The 18,888-nt window shown below is 33.4% G+C and overlaps 3 protein-coding genes and 1 pseudogene across 3 annotated transcripts; all 4 read left to right on the top strand.

Annotated features, from left to right (window-relative positions):
• The first annotated feature begins 528 nt into the window (after nucleotides 1–528).
• LOC112034458 (succinate dehydrogenase assembly factor 1, mitochondrial) lies at nucleotides 529–3,260 on the top strand. The gene is made up of 2 exons (XM_024067279.2): nucleotides 529–781; nucleotides 2,763–3,260. The coding sequence occupies exon 2, from the start codon at nucleotides 2,800–2,802 to the stop codon at nucleotides 3,094–3,096; it is 297 nt and encodes a 98-aa protein (XP_023923047.1). The 5' UTR covers nucleotides 529–781; nucleotides 2,763–2,799; the 3' UTR covers nucleotides 3,097–3,260.
• A 2,559-nt stretch (nucleotides 3,261–5,819) lies between these two features.
• LOC136069886 (acyl-CoA--sterol O-acyltransferase 1-like) lies at nucleotides 5,820–7,622 on the top strand. Its single transcript, XM_065778970.1, has one exon. It carries the CDS (start codon nucleotides 5,987–5,989, stop codon nucleotides 7,172–7,174), a length of 1,188 nt encoding a protein of 395 aa, XP_065635042.1. The 5' UTR covers nucleotides 5,820–5,986; the 3' UTR covers nucleotides 7,175–7,622.
• A 409-nt stretch (nucleotides 7,623–8,031) lies between these two features.
• On the top strand, nucleotides 8,032–10,116 carry LOC112034456 (acyl-CoA--sterol O-acyltransferase 1-like; annotated as a pseudogene).
• Nucleotides 10,117–16,765: 6,649 nt separating this feature from the next.
• LOC112034453 (serine/threonine-protein kinase-like protein At3g51990) lies at nucleotides 16,766–18,813 on the top strand. Its single transcript, XM_024067275.2, has one exon. The coding sequence runs from the start codon at nucleotides 17,050–17,052 to the stop codon at nucleotides 18,475–18,477; it is 1,428 nt and encodes a 475-aa protein (XP_023923043.2). The 5' UTR covers nucleotides 16,766–17,049; the 3' UTR covers nucleotides 18,478–18,813.
• The last annotated feature ends 75 nt before the right edge of the window (nucleotides 18,814–18,888 follow it).

Genomic DNA, 18,888 nt, shown 5'->3' with positions numbered 1-18,888 from the left:
AGATCTTATTGTGCCTCTAATACTTAAAGTGTATCAAATCACATATTACATCCTTCAATTGTTAAAGCTCTCCAAGCTAGTTTGTGAGCAATATAATTATCATCCATTCTTATGTGAACATATCTTTAACCCACTAATTCGAAAAAAACCAACTTAATTCAACTTAACTCAAAGTGTTGGGTTAGTTTTTCGTGGTAGTTGGATTAGGTTGATTATATAATTTTTTTTTTTTTTTTTTTTTTTTTTTTTGGAGATTTGGGTTGGGTTGGGTTAAGGAAGGATTGATATATATTTTTTCAACTCAATCCGAACTTATCCTGACAAATACATATAAGTTTATTTTATTTATCCTTATTTATCCTTATTTTGATATTTTAAAAATTATTTTAATAAATTTACAAAATTTTAATATAATTTAGGGACAATGATGTAAATTGCAATAATTTTTAATGTGGAAAATAATTTTTAATGTTTAGATAGTTGATGAGGTCTACTTCTGAAAAAAGAAAAAGAAAGAATAATTGTCAAAATTTTTATCAAACAAAAAACATTTAAGGCCCAATCTATAAACATAATCAGCCTGTAGGAATTCTCAGCCCATTTGGTCTGGGTTGGTTTCTTACATTGGAATTCTCAGCCCATAGGGGTTTAACGCATGCACGCATCTACCTAGTCATCAATGCTTCAACAGTCCTCAGACACGTGTCCAAGTTCAATATGCTCTTTAATGGCTTCCATTCCCAGTTTCTCTCTTTCTCTTGCTGAGTGTCTCATTTTACAGGTATTTTCTTCACACTACTCACTACACTTCCATTTATATATGAATTATGAGCTTGATGATTTTGACTCCAAATATGATTTATGAGTATACTTGATTATATAATCCTATTTCTGTGTCTGAAAATTCCCATTTTACATTTGATCATATTCATAGTTTTCATATGTGTCTGTTTCTTTTTCTTTCCCTTGATTTTAACAAACAAGTTAACGTTAAAAATGGTATATTTTGCATTGTAATCTGACCCTTTACTACCAATCAAACAGAGTGGTAATTTTTAAAGTCATTGCCTTGCTATTGCTTGATTGCTGGGAGTTTGTTTTAGCTACCATTTTGGCATAAACACATCAGTTTCCTAAAAAACAGAACAATTAGCTTATGGGTCTGATTGAAAATGCTGTGTTGATGTGCATGTAGGTGTGTATGCACGTATGAATGTGTGTTTGTAGGTGTTTCTGTATGTGGGTATGTCGAGTGCACCATGTGTTTGACGAAAGTCCTCTATGGATATTCTGTGATTGGAAGACACAAAATGGTGGCTGATGTAACCCCAATACTTTTTTCTGGTTCTTCCATTACTTGTCTTTCATGTGTTTCGGTGATCCTAATCTTGCATGGTATTTTTTGACATTAACAATAGAATGTTCAAAAGTTAGTGCTCACATTGTTTGTCTAAGCACACTGAGGTTATTGATTTTCAATAAGTCTAGATAATAAAATTCACAACCGCTGAGATGATAGCCTGGTAGGTTTTGATTGGTGTACAATGAAAGAGACATTAGTGGTAATTCATGTGAAATGATGTTGCACTAATCATAATCTGCCACTTCAGATGTTGTAAAAAAATTTGAAATTTTTTGTTTCAGTAGCACTGTTGATAGATTTATTGTCTAATTTTAGATAGGATGTATTGTGTGCTTGGATTTTAGCACGGTAGATGTTGCCTGTGTTTTTTCACTGATGCCCTTGTACATACAACTATCCATTTGAGGTGCAATATAAAAGTCCAGAAGTAATTTTATTTATTTTATACATGTTGTCCCTCATAATTTCCTCAATGGTTTTCCCCTCCCATTAAGTTGAGACATGGTTGTTTCAAGGAGAACATGTTGGGAGACTAGTGCATTGTTTCTCGAAGATGCTCTTAGGTCTTACTTTCTTTTTTTATTGTCTCTGAACCTCAGAATTTGGTAGATGCACAAACAACTAGCCAAAACATGTGCAATCCCCTTTCATTATTTCTGTACCCATGCATCAAAAAGTCTGTGTCTCAAGTTAAGAAAAAAGTTACCAGTTTGTTTTTCTACCCCAATTCATATACAAATGAGATGCGATCAAGATTTAATTATTTTCCCTTGATTGATCCATCTTTAGCCATGAGACTATGGGTTTTGAGTCTTTGTAAAAATCTTTGACTTGCATATAAATTCTTAACAAGATTTCCAGAAGTCTTTCTGTTTTTCCTTCATTTGTTCCAATTTTTATTTTGGTTAGCAATTCTTTTAAACTGTATTTTAACTGGATTCCTCATTGTTAGGATGTCTTAAGCTCATGAAGAGAAATTATTTCTGAAAGTCATAATATCCGAGTACTACATGTGGAACAATTTTGTGTCTATCTTCTTTTATGTGATTGGAAATGCGACTTGATACTTTGCATAACCTAAATTAGCAATTTCTATTTGAATTTGTGACCATACTCATGAGTTACTCTTTTGCTTTTAACTCTTGCATGTGCATATACTGATATGATAACCACTTTGTATGGTTTTTCTTCTCCTATCATATTCGTCTCCTTTTCTCTTATAATCATTTTGAAAGTGAGAAGTAAGATGTCTCTTCACTTTGCTTACAAACATACTTCTGTTTCTTGTGTTCCTAAAAATATAGTTTTGGTTGTTTTTGTTTTAAGTTTTAGGAATAAAAACTGTTTTATGTTGCCTGTGAGTATAGAAAGTTCATAAATTCCTTTTCTTGCTGTTCAGAAAGCATATCCAATTGCAAACTTAACGAGAAAATGCTATGGGAGCCTCTAGCAGTCCAAAGCTTTCTGGAATGCAGAAGCAAGTACTTAGTCTATATAGAGGGTTTTTGAGGGCAGCTCGTACCAAATCTGCTGAAGATCGACATAAGATTGAATCAATTGTGTCAGGTGAGTTCCGCCGTAATTCCAAGCAGGTAGATCGGAAAAATTTCCTCTACATTGAGTACTTACTTCGCCGTGGTCAGAAACAGCTAGATCAACTCAAGAGCCCTGATACTGTTGGGTTGTCATCATTAAATGTCAGTGTGTCCGAAACCATAGATTCTAAGCCTTGAACTAAGACATTTATTCAAGCAATGTTCTGTTTTGAAGCTGAAATTTGTTTTATTCATTAGTTAAATGGTTATCTGATAAAAGAAATATGAATATCCATATCCTGCTCCCAAATTCATACTATTAGTAAATTAAGATATGATACACTGCTTTGACACTTGGGTCATGATCTCTCTTTCAAATAATTATAATTAGTACTGGGAACCACTTCCCCACATCCGCATAAATTGTCATTTGGCCATAAAACATAAACCGTGCATTTAGAGATTCTTTTATGGGTGTATCTTATTTGGGGAAAAATTATTAGATAGTCTAGGAGCAATGCTCCCTCCTCTCGCATGAGGGTGGCTTCACACATGGGTCCGGTCCCACCATGGGCCCATCCCTCATTTGAGAGGAGGGAGCAATGCTTCCGGAGTATATAAGTATTATCTCTAGTTTGGTGTTTAACTGTTGATTAGTGCTTTGAAATGATCCAAGGTCGAGTTATGGGAGCAGAATGAGGGTCTTTATTTGGATGGCAAAGAAACTTCCTTTGTATAAAGGAGGTAGCATCGATTTACTCTAGATTTTTAACTTTCACTTTTATTTGTCTTTTTTTATACTACAAAATAGAAGGTAATCCTAGGCTCCTAGCCCTCCCCAAAAACTTATTCATGTCCCATATTGTTTGAATTCAAATCCAAAACTTGTCGCCCATTCATACATGTTTGAGCCTTGAATATGTTCCCTTTTAACAAATCATTGCTTGTGTAACATTTTTCCTTTGTTTTCCCCTCTACTTTTTGGTTCTCGTTTTATTTTTTTAGCATTTGTTTTCCAGACTCAAGTCCTCCCAAGGGTTGAGGTTGTCCACAAGCCCAACAGTTCTTGGGCCTAGAGGAATGCTTACTAAATCTTCTTGCTATCACAGATTCTGTCCAATTTTGCTATCATTATCTTGGGAAGATCATATATACTCCTAATTCTTCCTGAGAATAGGTTATTACTGTGGTTTCACACAGACATGTCATATGGTTGATTTTTTTTTCACCATTGCCCTTGTTTTGAGGGAATATGTGTCATATAGGCCATACTAAATCTTCTTGCTATCACATATTCTGTCCAATTTTGCTATCATTACCTTGGGAAGATCATATATACTCCTAATTCTTCTTGATAATAGGTTATTACTGTGGTTAATTACTAGCTAATACATTACCTACTACCCTTTTGGCACACAGACATGTCATATGGTCGATTTTTTTTCGTCACCATTGCCCTTGTTTTGAGGGAATTTATGTGTCACATAGGCCTTACTAAATCTTCTTGCTATCACAGGTCTTGTCCAATTTTGCTATCATTACCTTGGGAAGATCATATATACTCCTAATTCCCACTGAGAATAGGTTATTACTGTGGTCAATTACTAGGTAATACATTACCTACTACCCTTTTGGCACACAGACATGTCATATGGTCGATTTTTTTCTTCACCATTGCCCTTGTTTTGAGGGAATTTATGTGTCATATAGGCCTTACCCAACTATTGTAGACAAGAATTAACTCTATTCCACCATTAGAGTAAGCTTGAAAGGGTCAATTTATCCTTGTGTTAAACATCAACATATAACACATCCATGAACACCTTGATTCTTTTCAGGAACCTTAAGTTTAATTCCCATAAAAAAGGAGAAGAGCTAATATGTCGATATACAAAAGTTCTTAATTTATTTGGCTCTCATAGACTTTCTGTGCACCATGTGCGTATATGATGTTTAAAGTGCATAGTTTTATGGGGAATTATAGCCTTTTGCCCTTAATTTTTTTTTAAATTTAGTAATATGTCCCTATTTTGAAACTATTTAAGTTCATGTCCTTGTTTTGAAACTCGATTTTAATAAAATCGAGTTTTAATGTAAAACTCGATTGGTTTAAAATCGAGTTATGCCAAATGAAACTTATAAAAAAAAAAAAAAAATTGTGAAACTTGAGTTCATTGAGCTTGAGTTCCATTCAAGGTGCTCGAGTTCCTGTAGCTTGAGTACCTTGAATGGAACTCGAGTTCCTTTATATATATATATATATATAAAGTTTGATCGCCCAATACTCGATTTGTAGCAAATCGAGTTATACATTGAAACTCGACTTTGAGAAAATCGAGTTTCAAAACAGGGTTATGAATTTAGATAGTTTCAAAACATGAATATATTACTAAATATTTAAAAAAATAAAGACAAAATACTAGAATTCTCCAATTTTTATGTTGTCCATTACATAAAGCTGATGTAATTTAAAATGCACGGTTTTATGTGGGCCATTTACATGGAACTGGTGCAACGCATTTGGTAATACTTGTGGCGGCAACTTCGTACGAAGTTGCTGCTACAAGCACTACCAAGAAAAAGAAGTTGCTGCCACAAGTCATTACTTTTTAAAGGTCAAAAAAGCCTAACAAACCTGAGTTAAAGTATGTTTTTTCAGGCTGAAGAAAAGAACAATCAAAACTGTTTTTTATTTTATTTTATTATTCCACCAATTAAAAGCACTTTGCGGTTATCGTTTTCCACGGTCAATCTTTATTGGCCCAATATTTTAAAAAGTGTTTCGTTAACAGCAATTTTTATTTTTATTTTTTACAATTTTTTGTCTTTTTTTAAGCTAAAAAATATTAAAATAATTAGTTTATGTCATTTTTATTTATTTAAGCATGCTCGTTAACATTTGTCTTAAAAAAAAAAAGAAAAAAGAAAAAGAAAAAGAAAAGGAAAGAGAGCGTCTTTGTCTTTCGCGGTCTTTATTTATGTACATCAAACACTTTTTCTGAGCTCTTGGTCCTGGATCTCATTCATTTCTTCACCACAAACACTGCAGATATCAAGAACAAGAAAGAAAGAGAGATCCAAGAGAACAATGGAAGGTGAGATATACAATTTCATAAAGGTATGGCTCTCAGTCTTCGTATGTCTTTCTTATTGCTATACAATTAGTAAGAAAGTCTACAAAGGTCTTTCAAGACTCCTCTGTGTTCTCCCAATTGTTTGCCTCTTTCTCTTCCTTCCTCTTGACCTCCATTCCATTCATCTTGGAGGCACAACTGCCTTTTTCATAGCTTGGCTTGCCAATTTCAAGCTCTTGCTCTTTGCTTTTGGTAAAGGCCCTTTGTGTTCTGACCCATCAATCTCTCTTGGACGCTTTGTTGCTCTTGCTTGCCTTCCCATCAAGATCCAACAAAACACACCCTCAAAACCCCAAAACACCTCAAGTAAGGTAAACCCTTTTCCACTAGAGTCACAAAATGGCCACAGCAAAGAAAACCCACCTCAAAAACCAATAGAGAAACTCAAAAATCCACCAATGGCACACCTAAATGGCCAAAACAAAGAAAACCCAACTTCCAAAAAGACCCAAGAAGGTCATATCTCCCTTCTTAATTATGCAGTAAAGGGTGTCCTTTTGGCCATTTTGGCATGTTTATATGACTATAGTGACCGCATGCACCCAAAAGTCCTATTGATCCTCTATTGCTTTCACATATACTTTCTCCTCGAGTTCATCTTAGCCATTGTGGCAACCCTGGCTCGAGTCCTACTAGGAATGGAGCTCGAACCACAGTTCAATGAGCCATACCTCTCCACTTCACTACAAGACTTCTGGGGTAAAAGATGGAATCTCATGGTCACCAACATGCTACGCATCACCGTATACAATCCCACCCGACATGCTCTTGTGACACGTGGCGTCAACAAAAAGTGGGCCCCACTCATAGCTGTGTTTGCCACGTTTATTGTTTCGGGGTTCATGCATGAGCTTATCTTTTACTACTTGGGGCGTGTGAGTCCCACATGGGAGGTGACTTGGTTCTTCCTCTTACACGGTTTGTGTTTGGTAGTTGAGCTTGTCTTGAAAACGGAGGTTTTTACTGGTGGGTGGCGGTGGCCACGGCTGATTTCGGGGCCTTTGGCAATTGGATTTGTGTTCGTTACCTCATTTTGGCTGTTTTTTCCTCCGTTCCTCCGGTTTAAGGCTGATGTTCGAGCTTTCGAAGAGTATGCGTTAATAGGTGAGTTTTTGAAGAATGTTTCTTGCGCATTAATTTAGGGTATGTTTGGAATGAAAAGAGAAAAAAGAAGAAATTGAAGAATCTAATGTATCTAATACATGTAATATACCTCATATTTAAGATATATTTGGAATATACCTCATATTTAAGATATATTTGGAATACAAGAGGAGGTACAAATGGTTTTTATTTGGCTCGACATAGATATCTACTACATTTATGTCTTATTGGCATAGCATGTGAATTACACATGATTGCGATTTTTATATATTGTGGGAGAGATGTTATATATATTGAATCTTTAAATAAGGTAGGATAAGCTATTTAATTAGAGAGGTATCATAATTATTTTGTCCTACGTTTGAAAGTAGGAAAATGTTGTTGATACGCAACTCCTTGTTATGGTCATTTTGTACTCATGTGTCATGAGTGATAGTTGTATTTTCTTCTCAACGAAAAAGTTTGTGGACTGTATATTTCGGAAAATGTAAGTTAGAATGGTGAATTTTATTTTGACTAGAATATAAATAATAGTAGGTGGCGTCCTTCGATATAGAAATTGATAATACCGGTGGAGGTAGAATTACTAATTAGTCATTTATACCTTTTCTTGATGACAAAACGATACAATTATAAGAAGGAAGATTTTTGTGTCTTTTTTGATACCTTTTCTTCCTTTTTTTTTTTTTTTTTGAGTAAAATTTTTTGATACCTTTTCTTGTCAATCTAGGGAAGGTCTAATATTTATAAGTTACAACTGGCCGGCTTTCTTTTATTCATTGTAATGAAATTTCTTTTATTATATGAAAAATATGTCACTCAGGTATCAATAATATGATTTAAGTTAATTACTAGTTCTCATAAAAAAAAAAAAGTTAAATACTAGTTATTTCCGATGGGAATTGGGAAATGTGAGCAGCGGTGATAAATAAAAAAGAAAAAGTTAACAATTGTCCTAACATATTGGTATAAAAATTATTTTTAAGAAAATTTTATAAGAAAAGAAAAAAGTAACTAATTTTTTTAACAATTTTTTATTAATTTTTTTTTTTTGTGAAATTGGGCATTAAATGGTCCATTAACAAATGCTATGAAGCACCCTTTAAAGCATTCCTATGAAGGATGCTAAAAGGGGTATATGCTAATTTTAGTATCAAAACACCAAAAAAAGCAACTCCATCAAAACTTTCAAATGGTAAAATATTTGGCATACTGCTAGAATGAGCTTGTATTAATACAAGCTCACTATAGCCTGAATTGTAAAAAAAAAAAAAAAAAAAAAAAAGTTTTTTATTCTCACGTTAGCTGGGGGGTTGGCTGGTTGTTTGTGTGTAGTCTTTTTATTATTATTTTAACGAATAGTTTATATTATTTAAATGAAATGGTAAAAAATATAGAAGTTTTGATGTTTGATGTATCTTAAAGTGAGATGGTATAATAAATAAAGTAGATTTTTGAAGTATTAAATGCTAAAAAATTTAGAATTCTTGATGAGAATGCTCTTAGATGGGTCCAAATAAAAATTAGTAAAGTGGGAAAATTATTCAACATCTCATCTCACCTAAAAGTTGTTCAAAAACTCAAAATCAAATACCAAAACTTGTTTTTTTCTGCTATAAAAAAGTTTGTCTCTAGTAAATCTTCTCATTTTCTAACACTGCAAGTTGTCAAAGTCAAGTATTGAGCATTGTCTCTCGTGCTTAAACAATACCCTCTTTTAAATTTCTTGGTCTTATTGAATGATACAGATCATTCACTTCTTGAAAACAAAAATAGTTTGTGTGATTGTTTCTAAGTTTACTTGAGACCAGCTGTTTATTGAAATCCAGGGGCCAGTGTAGTTAATGTTGAATACTAAAGGTGACAACTGGTCCAGTCTTCTTTCCACAGGTTTTAGGTGTCTATGTTATATGCTTACGATATTGCTACCACAATTAAATCCCAATTAAAAATCCATTAAATCCTTTTTTGGCCCCGAAGATCACGGTTGAAGTTGATAAATATCCTGTGAAACATCTATACGCAACTATGCCTCCAATCTTCTAGTGTATTATATTATAAAAAAGAAAAAGAAAAAGTTCTCTAGTGTGGATACATCAATTACATGACATGTGATGACAATAAGTAATATCGCGTATACTACCAAGCTTTGATGGAGCTATCATCGTGGTCATGACATATTTGTTGAAAAACTATTACTTGAACTATTGAACTCCTACGTACCAAGCATTATGTGAAGCAATACACTCCTACTACAAAGAAAACCCAACATCTAAAAAGACTCAAGAAGGGCATATCTCCCTTCTTAATTATCCAGTAGAGGGTGTTTTTTTTGGCCATTTGGCACTTTTATATGACTATAGTTAGTGACCATATGCACCCAAAAGTCCTTTTGATTCTCTATAGCTTTCACATATACTTTCTCCTCGAGTTCATCCTAGCCATTGTGGCAACCTTGGCTCGAGTCCTACTAGGAATGGAGCTTGAGCCACAATTCAATAAGCCATACCTCTCCACTTCATTACAAGATTTCTAAGGTAGAAGATGGAACCTCATGGTCACCACTATGCTACGCATCACCGTATATAATCACAACCGACTTGCCCTTGTGACACATGGCATCAACAAAAAGTGGTCCCCACTCATTGTTGTCTTTGCCACGTTTGTTGTGTTAGGGTTTATGCATGAGCTTATTTTCTACTACTTGGGGAGCATGAGTCCCTCGTGAGATGTCACTTGGTTCTTCCTCTTACATGGTTTGTGTTTGGTCGTTGAGGTTGTCTTGAAGATGGTGGTTTTTACCCGCAGGTGGCGGTTGCCATGGCTGATTTCGGGGCCTTTGGCAATTGGATTTGTGTTCATTACCTCATTTTGGCTGTTTTCCCCACCATTCCTCTAGTTTAAGGCTGATGCTTGGGCTTTTGAAGAGTACGTGGCATTAGGCTAGTTTTTGAGGAATGCTACTCAGTGCATTTTTTAGGACATGTTTGGAACGAAAAGAGAAGAGATTTATGTAATGTACTTTTTATTTAAGGTATATTTGGAATACAAGAAGTGGTACAAATGATTTTTATTCGGCTCAACATAGATATCTACTACATCTGTATGTCATAGGCATGGTATGATGCTTATATATTGTAAAAGAGATGTTACGTATATTGAATTTATCAATTTAGCATATGCTACCTTTTTTGGAAGGGAAGAGGGACCAGAATATATTAGATTTTCAAACATAGGGGGTTAAAGGATAGGGTTAAGCTATTTAGTGGGGTGGCATATTTTGACCTACATTTGATAGTAGGAAAATGTTGTTGCTACACAACTCCTTGTTATGGTCATTTTGTACTCATAAGTCATGAGTGATAATTGTATTTTCTTCTCAAAGAAAAAGTTTGCGGACTGTATATTTCGGAAAATGTAAGTTAGAATGGTGAAATCTATAATAATAGTAGGTGACGTCTTTTGATAGAAAATGATAAAACCTGGTTGGTAGAATTACTAATTAATCATTTATACCTTCTCTTGATGACAAAACGATACAATTAAAAGCAGGAATATTTCTGGTTTTTTTTTAATATACATTTTCTTGTCAATTTAAGGAATGTCAATTAACTACCGCACACTCTTGATGTGATAGTCACTCCACAAATATAAATGCTTGTGGGGTGTGGGGAGAAGGGCTGGCGTTTAAGTCTCCAAGAAGGAGCTTCACACACATATATATTTAGATTAGGCTAGAGTAAAATTCTATTTTGTATTAAAAAAATAATTTACAAGTACAACTGGCCAGCTTTAATTTATATTTATTGTAATTAAATTTCTTTTATTATATGAAAATATGTCACTCAGGTATTTAGCCCAAAAAAAAAAAAATGTCACTTAGGTATCAATAATATGATTTTTAAGTCAATTACTAAGGTTATTTCCAATGAGAATTGGTAAATGTGAGCAGCCGTGTTACACACAAAGAGAAAAGTTAACAAATATCTTAAAGGTATTTGTTTTAGAAATAATTTTAAAAACTCTTTTTTAGGGGGAAAATAATTTTAAAAACTTGTTATGGAAAAAGAGAAAAAGTAATTAACTTTTTTAATAGCTTCCATAAAAGTGAATATTAAATGGTTCATTAACAAATGTTTTAAGGGGACTAGTCTCAAATAAAAATTAGTAAATTGGGAAAATTCTTAATATATCATCTCATCTCATTTTTTTTTTTTTTTGAGAAAGTTTCAATTTATGATGTCCGTTCCTGATGTAACTCTATATTATCAGATCAAAATATCAATCAATTTTTTGTGTAAGTTGGAATTGAATCTCAGATATCTTATTTAACAATTAGTTTGTTGAAAACTCAAAATCAAGTACCTAGTGCCTAGACCTTTTTTTTTTTTTTTTCTCTGCTAAGAAAGTTTGTCTAGCAAATCTTATCATTTTTTGGAGTCCAAATCTTCTGTCCCAAGTTATATGCTCCACTCCATACTCCACAAATCATATCTAGCCACATGGACATAAGTTTATTAAACAAAAACGGAAGACTTAACGGAGTCAATCTCAAACTTCCCAACTCACGTTCCAAACCCAAAAACAAAAAATCACAAGACCACCATCAAAATCTCCAACCACAACCAGATTCCACCACTATTGCTACCTTGAGAAGATGATGATGGTGAATCTTGACAGCAAAGAACAGAGCTTAAGCCTTCATGATCAAGCCAATACTCTAATTTTTTATTCTTTCTCACAAATCCATATGAGATTGTTCCTCTCAAACAAAATCCAAATCCATTGTACAGATCTAGATTGAGGGTTTTGGGGGCTCCTTTGCTTTCTATCCATTATTTTGATGTATAAAAGAGAAAATTTAACTGATGGGAGCTAGGATCTCGGTGAGTTTGGATTTTTGTTTTGTTTTGTTTTGTTTTTTGTTTTTTATTTTTGATGGGTTTTTGGCAAAAAAGACAACCGTGGGTAGAAGAGTTGTCTTAATGAATGGATTGGGTTCATCTTCTCCAGCACTAGAGTTGGTGTTGGAATGTTGCAGGCGCTAAGAATTTTTTATGCACCACTGTGGGTGGTGGTTTTGTGATTTTATTTTTTGGTGTACAGAAATATGGGTTGGTGGCTAATGAGATTCACTGATGTGATCCTGTATTTTTCTTTTTTTTCTTTTTTTTGGTTGTGGGGGGGGGGGGGGGGGGGGAAGGGGTGTTGGATTTTGGAACGTGAATTGGGAAGAAGAAATTGACCCTGTTAAGTCTTCTGTTTGTGTTTAATAACCTTTTGTCCACGTGGCTTGATATGGACGGTAGAGGATAGAGTGGAGCATATAAGTTGGGATAGGAGATTTGGATTCTATTTTTGACCCTGAAGGTTGTCAAAGTCAAGTACCGAGACTTGTCTCTCGTGTTTAAACAGTACCTCTTTTATAATTTCTTGGTCTTATTGAATGATACGGATCATTCACTTCTTGAAAACAAATATATTTTGTGTTATTGTTTCTAAGTTTACTTGAGACAAGTCGTTTATTGAAAGAGTACCAGGGGCCACACGTTATGTAGTTATGTTGAATACTAAAGGTGATTGGGCAAATCAGATCATTCATAAGTTTTAGGAGTCAGAATTGGTTTGGGTCCAGTGCATTAAACCTATTATGATATGTTAAATACTGAAGGTGATCGAGCAAATCAGATCATTCATATGTTAAATACTAATAGTGAAATGCATCTATTTTGAAGGTGATAGGTAGGGTGCACTAAACCTGTCACACCGGTAATATCATGACGGGTCTCTCTCTCTCTCTCTCTATATGTATATATATATATATATTTTTTTTTAGGATTTTACTAATGTGTGCTCTAAGGGCACACATTAATTTCCATTTTTGGAAAAAGTTTTCTCGAGAATTGAAAAAGTAATGACATCTTTTTCAATTCCAGAAAAAATATTTTCAAAAATAAAAAACTTAGAGCACACATTAACCGGACTCATATTTTTATATGCTTACAAAATTGCTTATTTTACAATTAAATCCCATAAAAATCCATTAAATCTTCTTTGGCCCCCACAAATCTCCTGTGAATCACATCCGTATGCTGCCTCTCTTTTAGTTGGCAGCGTGTTCGAGATGCATGAATTATATATGAATTTTAAATCTTTCTGATAATAATCACCGTTATGAGCTACTTTCAGATTTTCATCCTAGGTCCCATTTGGTTGAGTTGTTAATTACACATTTTTAGTTTTTAAATAACATTACATGTACTTTTACACTTTTTCACTTATGTTTATTTCAAAAAAATATAAATAATATTACTCAAACTCCTCTATCAAACAGGCCCCTAATTAGCAAGCTGCTTCATCTACGTGCAATCAACAACAACGGCTAATTTGTTTTTCAAAATAACTAATATATATTATCTAGGAGAACTTCACTTAAATTACCAGAGCTTACTTTACAACAATTGACCCTATCCGCCATGTCCAATTATTGGATAATCCAAGAGCTTTTCATCTTGATGGGGTTAGCAGTTTTCCTCTTTATAATATATTTTATTTCATAATAAAATTCTGAGTAAAATACAATTTAAATTCCCATAGTCGAAGGTGGTTTCAAATTAATTCTCAAACCTTAGAAAACGTTCAATTCAAATTATAGACGTTCTACATAAAATCATAGACTTTAGAAAACGTTCAATTCAAATTATGAATCCATTATGCATGATGTCATCAATGGAAAATACTTAAAACAAAACAATATTGTGTGGCTTGAATTAAAACAATATTGTGTTGACAACTTGACATAGCCATAACATTATTTTGTTTAAGCATTTTTCATTCATGGCATCACAGATAAATGAGTTAATAGTTTGAACTTTGAATTGAAAGATTTTTTATAGTCTAGACTTTAATTTGAAATTTCCTAAAAAGCTAAATTTAATTTCCTCTTGTGGATTCAATTAATATTATTTACTCTAAAATCTTGATCCCCTTATCAGAAGTAGCATGTAGTCGGTGAATCTGGATAGTCTGCAACCATGTTGGATTGTTTTATATATATATTTTTTATCAAACATTTTATTCAGCTGCCTATTTTCATTTCAAGTTGTTAGAGGGCATATGACCATAAACAGAAAGATTAGCCCTTTAGTCAGTCAGCATGGAAAAGACAACAATTAAAAACCAGCTTGATAAGAATCTGTTAAACTGTTTGACTAAAGCTAATAAGGATCAACTTTTAGTTTATTTATACTTTTTTTTTTGAAGGTTACTTAAAAACTTTCAATAAGATGTTCCTAGACGGAGAAAAATTCTTCTAGGGTAACTCTTTTTTAGGAAAACTAATAAGTCCTTTGATTTTGAAATTTTTTTTTTGAAAGAGTTTCAACCTATGATGTCTATTTTTGATGATAGCTCTTTATCATCAAACCAAGACACTAATTGGCTTTTGGTATAGGCGAGGATTATCTCTTATTTAACCATCGAAGACTTTACCAGTTAAGTTAACTTGAATTTAATTTCAGTTTTGACAATATGTCATGTCATGACTGCTGTTTTAGAATTTGGTTTCAGTTTTGACAAAAATGGAGCTTTTTAACATTCAATGTTTTGACTAAAATTAAGCAGCTGAGAATATGGGAAAACAACTTGATAGGTGGTATCTCAACATTATTTTCACATATATGTAAGAAGAGTGTTGACATATGAATAAAATACTTTTTAGACATAATAACCACTAAAACAGGTCAATTTTACATCTAGTTCAAAGTTTATATGAGTTATGCATGACAGATGACCATTGGACCATTCATGTTTTTGTTGTTTCTGCAATACAATACAAAAAGTACTTTGCTCTTTTCTCTCATTATTGAGTAAAAGGGAGATGGTACATTTTAGTGGTTCACAACTAGACATGGCCAGTCCCTATTTCAATACAAACAGCATCAAATAAACATACAATTATTTAGTGCCACAGGTTGTCAACAATGTGTAAGTGTGACCTCAAATTTTACAACATAATTAGGGGAATAAATATAATTATTTTTTTTTTAGAAAGTTTCAACTTATGGCATCCGCTCTTAATGATAGCTCTTTATTATCAGACCCAGATATCAATCAGTTTTTAATGTAGGCGAAGATTGAATTCCAAATCTCTTATTCAATGATTAGAGACTTTATCAGTTGAGCTAATTAAATCTCACGTAATTATTATTTTTTAAATGTTCAAACATAGATATCATTAGGACTTCACACAACTTTATACTATGATCTTTATTTCCAATTTTCACCCCAAAAAAAAAAAAAAAAAAACAATTATATTATAATAACTACATTAATCTTATTTTAAAAATGAAATAGGATAATGGTTTTTAGAGGGCTAGAAAGCATGAAATCACCGTATAATATTAGCCTTATTAGGGTTAAGTATACTTAAAAAATAAAAATAAAAAGGTATGTTTGGAAGTTTTACACACACACACACAGAGAGAGAGAGAGAGGGAAAAAAAGGTTAGTGCTTAGTACCAATGTAATACATAATAGGAGTTTTTATTTTACCTTCACAATTTGTTTCAACATCTCTTCTCTCATAGAATGAGATGCATTCTAATGAAAGTAAGAAATAAATGTATCAATATATTAATTCTTTGTTGTTAATTCCATTGACATATAATAATTCTTGAAGATAAAATGACAATTATATTTATTGTAAACTAACATCCTTCTTCTCTTATCTTATATTGTCAAATTGTTTCATACATCCAGTATACTACACTTTCATCTCGTATAAATGTGTATAATTTAAAATGTTTCAATAGTTATAATAATAGGGAGCGATGATTTAAACTCTAATTTTACTCATAAAAAAAATACTACTATATCACTAAACTAAAAAGACTTGGAAACCTTATATTAGGATAGTTTTTCACATTTTCATGTATTTTGTAGTTTCAAAAAAATTGGTCAAAGAAAAATTATCACATTTTCATGTATTTTGTAGTTTCAAAAAAATTGGTCAAAGAAAAATTATCTCCTAATTTCCCTTATTTAGCTTGACATGAGATAGACAATGATAACTCTATCTCATGTGAAGCTAAATAAGGAAAATAATTTTACCTTACACAAAACCAAATAAAGAAGTTAAAAGATAACTTTTTAACTCATTTTAAGGTTGCTATCAAGTATAGAAACTAAAATACTCTAAAAAATAAAACTTCACATTAATCGGAACAAAGTCAAACTTTGACCCAAAAAAGGACTTTTGGAGTTAGAAAATTCTAACAATTACTGTATTCGGTTAGAGAAATGTTATGTATAGAATAATTTCACAATAAATTCTAAATAGTAAGTTGTCACTCACTATTATTAGTAGATTAAAAAATTATTTTTAATGATAAATTCAAATTAAAACCAATAATAGCTGTAAAAATATTCTAAAAATTTTGTAAACATAGCACTTCTCATTATATTATCCTCTAAACACATGCATAATTGCATATGCATCACCAATATTTTATAGTTCTAATCAAATCAAATAATAAAAAATCTTATTTTAAAAAAAAAAATCCAATATTTTAGAGTGCATTATTTACATTTTACACCATAGGGATTCCAATTTGGTGGTCTCCAAAGCCACCACCCGTCCAATCCGCCACTCATCCCTTACAAATCTCTCTCTCTCTCTCTCTCTCTCTCTCTCAAGAAATGCAGAAACCACACATATAACAGTTGTCTATTTTCCAATCCCAACAACATCTGCACTGCCAAAACCCAAAAAAAAAACCTCAAAAACTGTCTTCACTTTTCCCTCTTCTTCTTCATCTTATGTTAACCAAAGACCACACCTTTTAGATTCACATACTAGAACCAGACATCATAAAACCTCAAAGACCCAGTTAAAAAAAAAAACCAAACTTTGATGGGCTATCTTTCTTGTAAAGCTGAATCAGCCATTTCCATCTCCAATTCCCACACCCCATCTTCAAATTTTCCCAGCACCACTCACAAAAGACCCATCAAGATCAAGCATTTTAACTACTGTGATCTTGAAGCTGCCACCAACAACTTCTCTGATCAAAAGCTGTTGGGAAAAGGCAGCCATGGCTATGTCTACAAGGCCCTCATTCATGGCCGCCAAGTTGCTGTCAAGAAACCGTCTCGAACTCCTTCTCTCAGACCAGATATGCCAGCCAGTGAGGTGGATAATGAGATTGAAATCTTGTCCAAAATCAACAGCCCAAGACTGGTAAATCTACTTGGTTTTACCACTGATTCTGAAAATAGACTTTTGGTGGTTGAATTTATGAGTAATGGTACTTTGTATGACATTCTTCATTCCACAACTCGATCTCCTGGTTGGGGTCGAAGAATTAGATTGGCTTTGCATACTGCTAAAGCCATTGACATTTTGCATTCATCAAACCCACCTGTAATTCATAGAGATATTAAGTCTGCTAATGTGTTAATAGATAGAAACCATAATGCTCGGTTGGGTGATTTTGGATTAGCACTTAGATGTCATGTTGATGATTATAGACTGAGGTCTACACCCCCTGCTGGGACTATGGGGTACTTAGACCCGGGCTATGTGACCCCAGATAACTTGAGCACAAAGACTGATGTGTTTAGTTTTGGGATTTTGTTGTTGGAGATTATTAGTGGAAGGAAGGCTATTGATGTTGGGCATTCGCCGCCTTCAATTGTGGATTGGGCAATTCCTCTTATAAAGAAAGGGAAGCTTTCTGCTGTTTATGATCCAAGGATTGAACTTCCTAAGGATTTGGTTGTGAAGAAGCAATTGGTAGTGATTGCTGGGAAGTGTGTGAGGTCGTGTAGGGAGAGGAGGCCGACAATGAAGGAGGTTGTTGGGTGGCTTAGTGGGTTGAGTAAATTGGTTCCACTTCACTCGTGGAATGGTCTTAATAATCCATGTATGATGGTAGAGAATGTTGGGGTTCCGGTGGGGGTGGGATTGAGAGATGTGAATTCGAGAGTGGAGAGTGTGCAAGGAGGGGATTTGGATGCTGTAGATGGGAAAGTTAATAGGTTGTCAATGAGGAATTCACGGAGAGTGTATTCTGATTTGGGGTTCAGGAGCAACTTGATGGAACTTATGGCTGGTCATGATGGGGAGGGTGATGAGGTTGAGCCTGGTTCTAAATCAGGGAATTGGAGTGCTAAATTAGGTAGTGGAAGATATTTCCACCGGAGTTGTGGTAATGAAACTGATGTTCTCCATTTGAAGCAAAATCAATCTGCTGGGGAAGGTTCAGATAGATTTTCAAGAGAAGATGTAATGTCTCGTTCAAATTTTAGTTCTCAGGCAGCTGAGGGTATATCTAATTAACTGCATAACATTCACTCAGAGCAATTCGACAATGGAGCAAAACCCAGTCTTGTAAGCTTCTCTTGTTTGCAGATTACATTGATGTAGATTTGTTGGTAGCTCATTATTTGTGGATTTTACAAAATCAACCTATTCCATGTTGATTCAAATGTTTATGTGTTGTTTTATTCACATTTGTGGATAAAGGGTACATTGCTGATGTCCCCCTTATAGGTTGTTTATCCTTCTTTCTCATGAAATGTATGAAAAAAGGTTGCTGCTGAATACATATCAAGATCCATCAGTGGGCAGTAATCAGATTTTTGTACTCTTTTAATACAAACTGTAGTTCTGATACCTTTGTTTTTTTTTTTTTTTGATAACATACCTTTGTTATTTTTAATTTTGCATTTTGTCCTTCTTTTCATGTAA

This window comes from Quercus suber, unplaced genomic scaffold (genome assembly GCF_002906115.3).
Source record: "Quercus suber isolate HL8 unplaced genomic scaffold, Cork oak 2.0 scaffold_195, whole genome shotgun sequence".
Taxonomy (NCBI): Eukaryota; Viridiplantae; Streptophyta; class Magnoliopsida; order Fagales; family Fagaceae; genus Quercus; species Quercus suber.
This window is presented reverse-complemented; position numbering and strand designations above follow the sequence as displayed.

What these genes read in the sequence shown, in the direction of transcription:
- LOC112034458 (XM_024067279.2), top strand. Translation starts at nt 2,800, where the DNA reads ATGGGAGCCTCTAGCAGTCCAAAGCTTTCTGGAATGCAGAAGCAAGTA.
- LOC136069886 (XM_065778970.1), top strand. Translation starts at nt 5,987, where the DNA reads ATGGAAGGTGAGATATACAATTTCATAAAGGTATGGCTCTCAGTCTTC.
- LOC112034453 (XM_024067275.2), top strand. Translation starts at nt 17,050, where the DNA reads ATGGGCTATCTTTCTTGTAAAGCTGAATCAGCCATTTCCATCTCCAAT.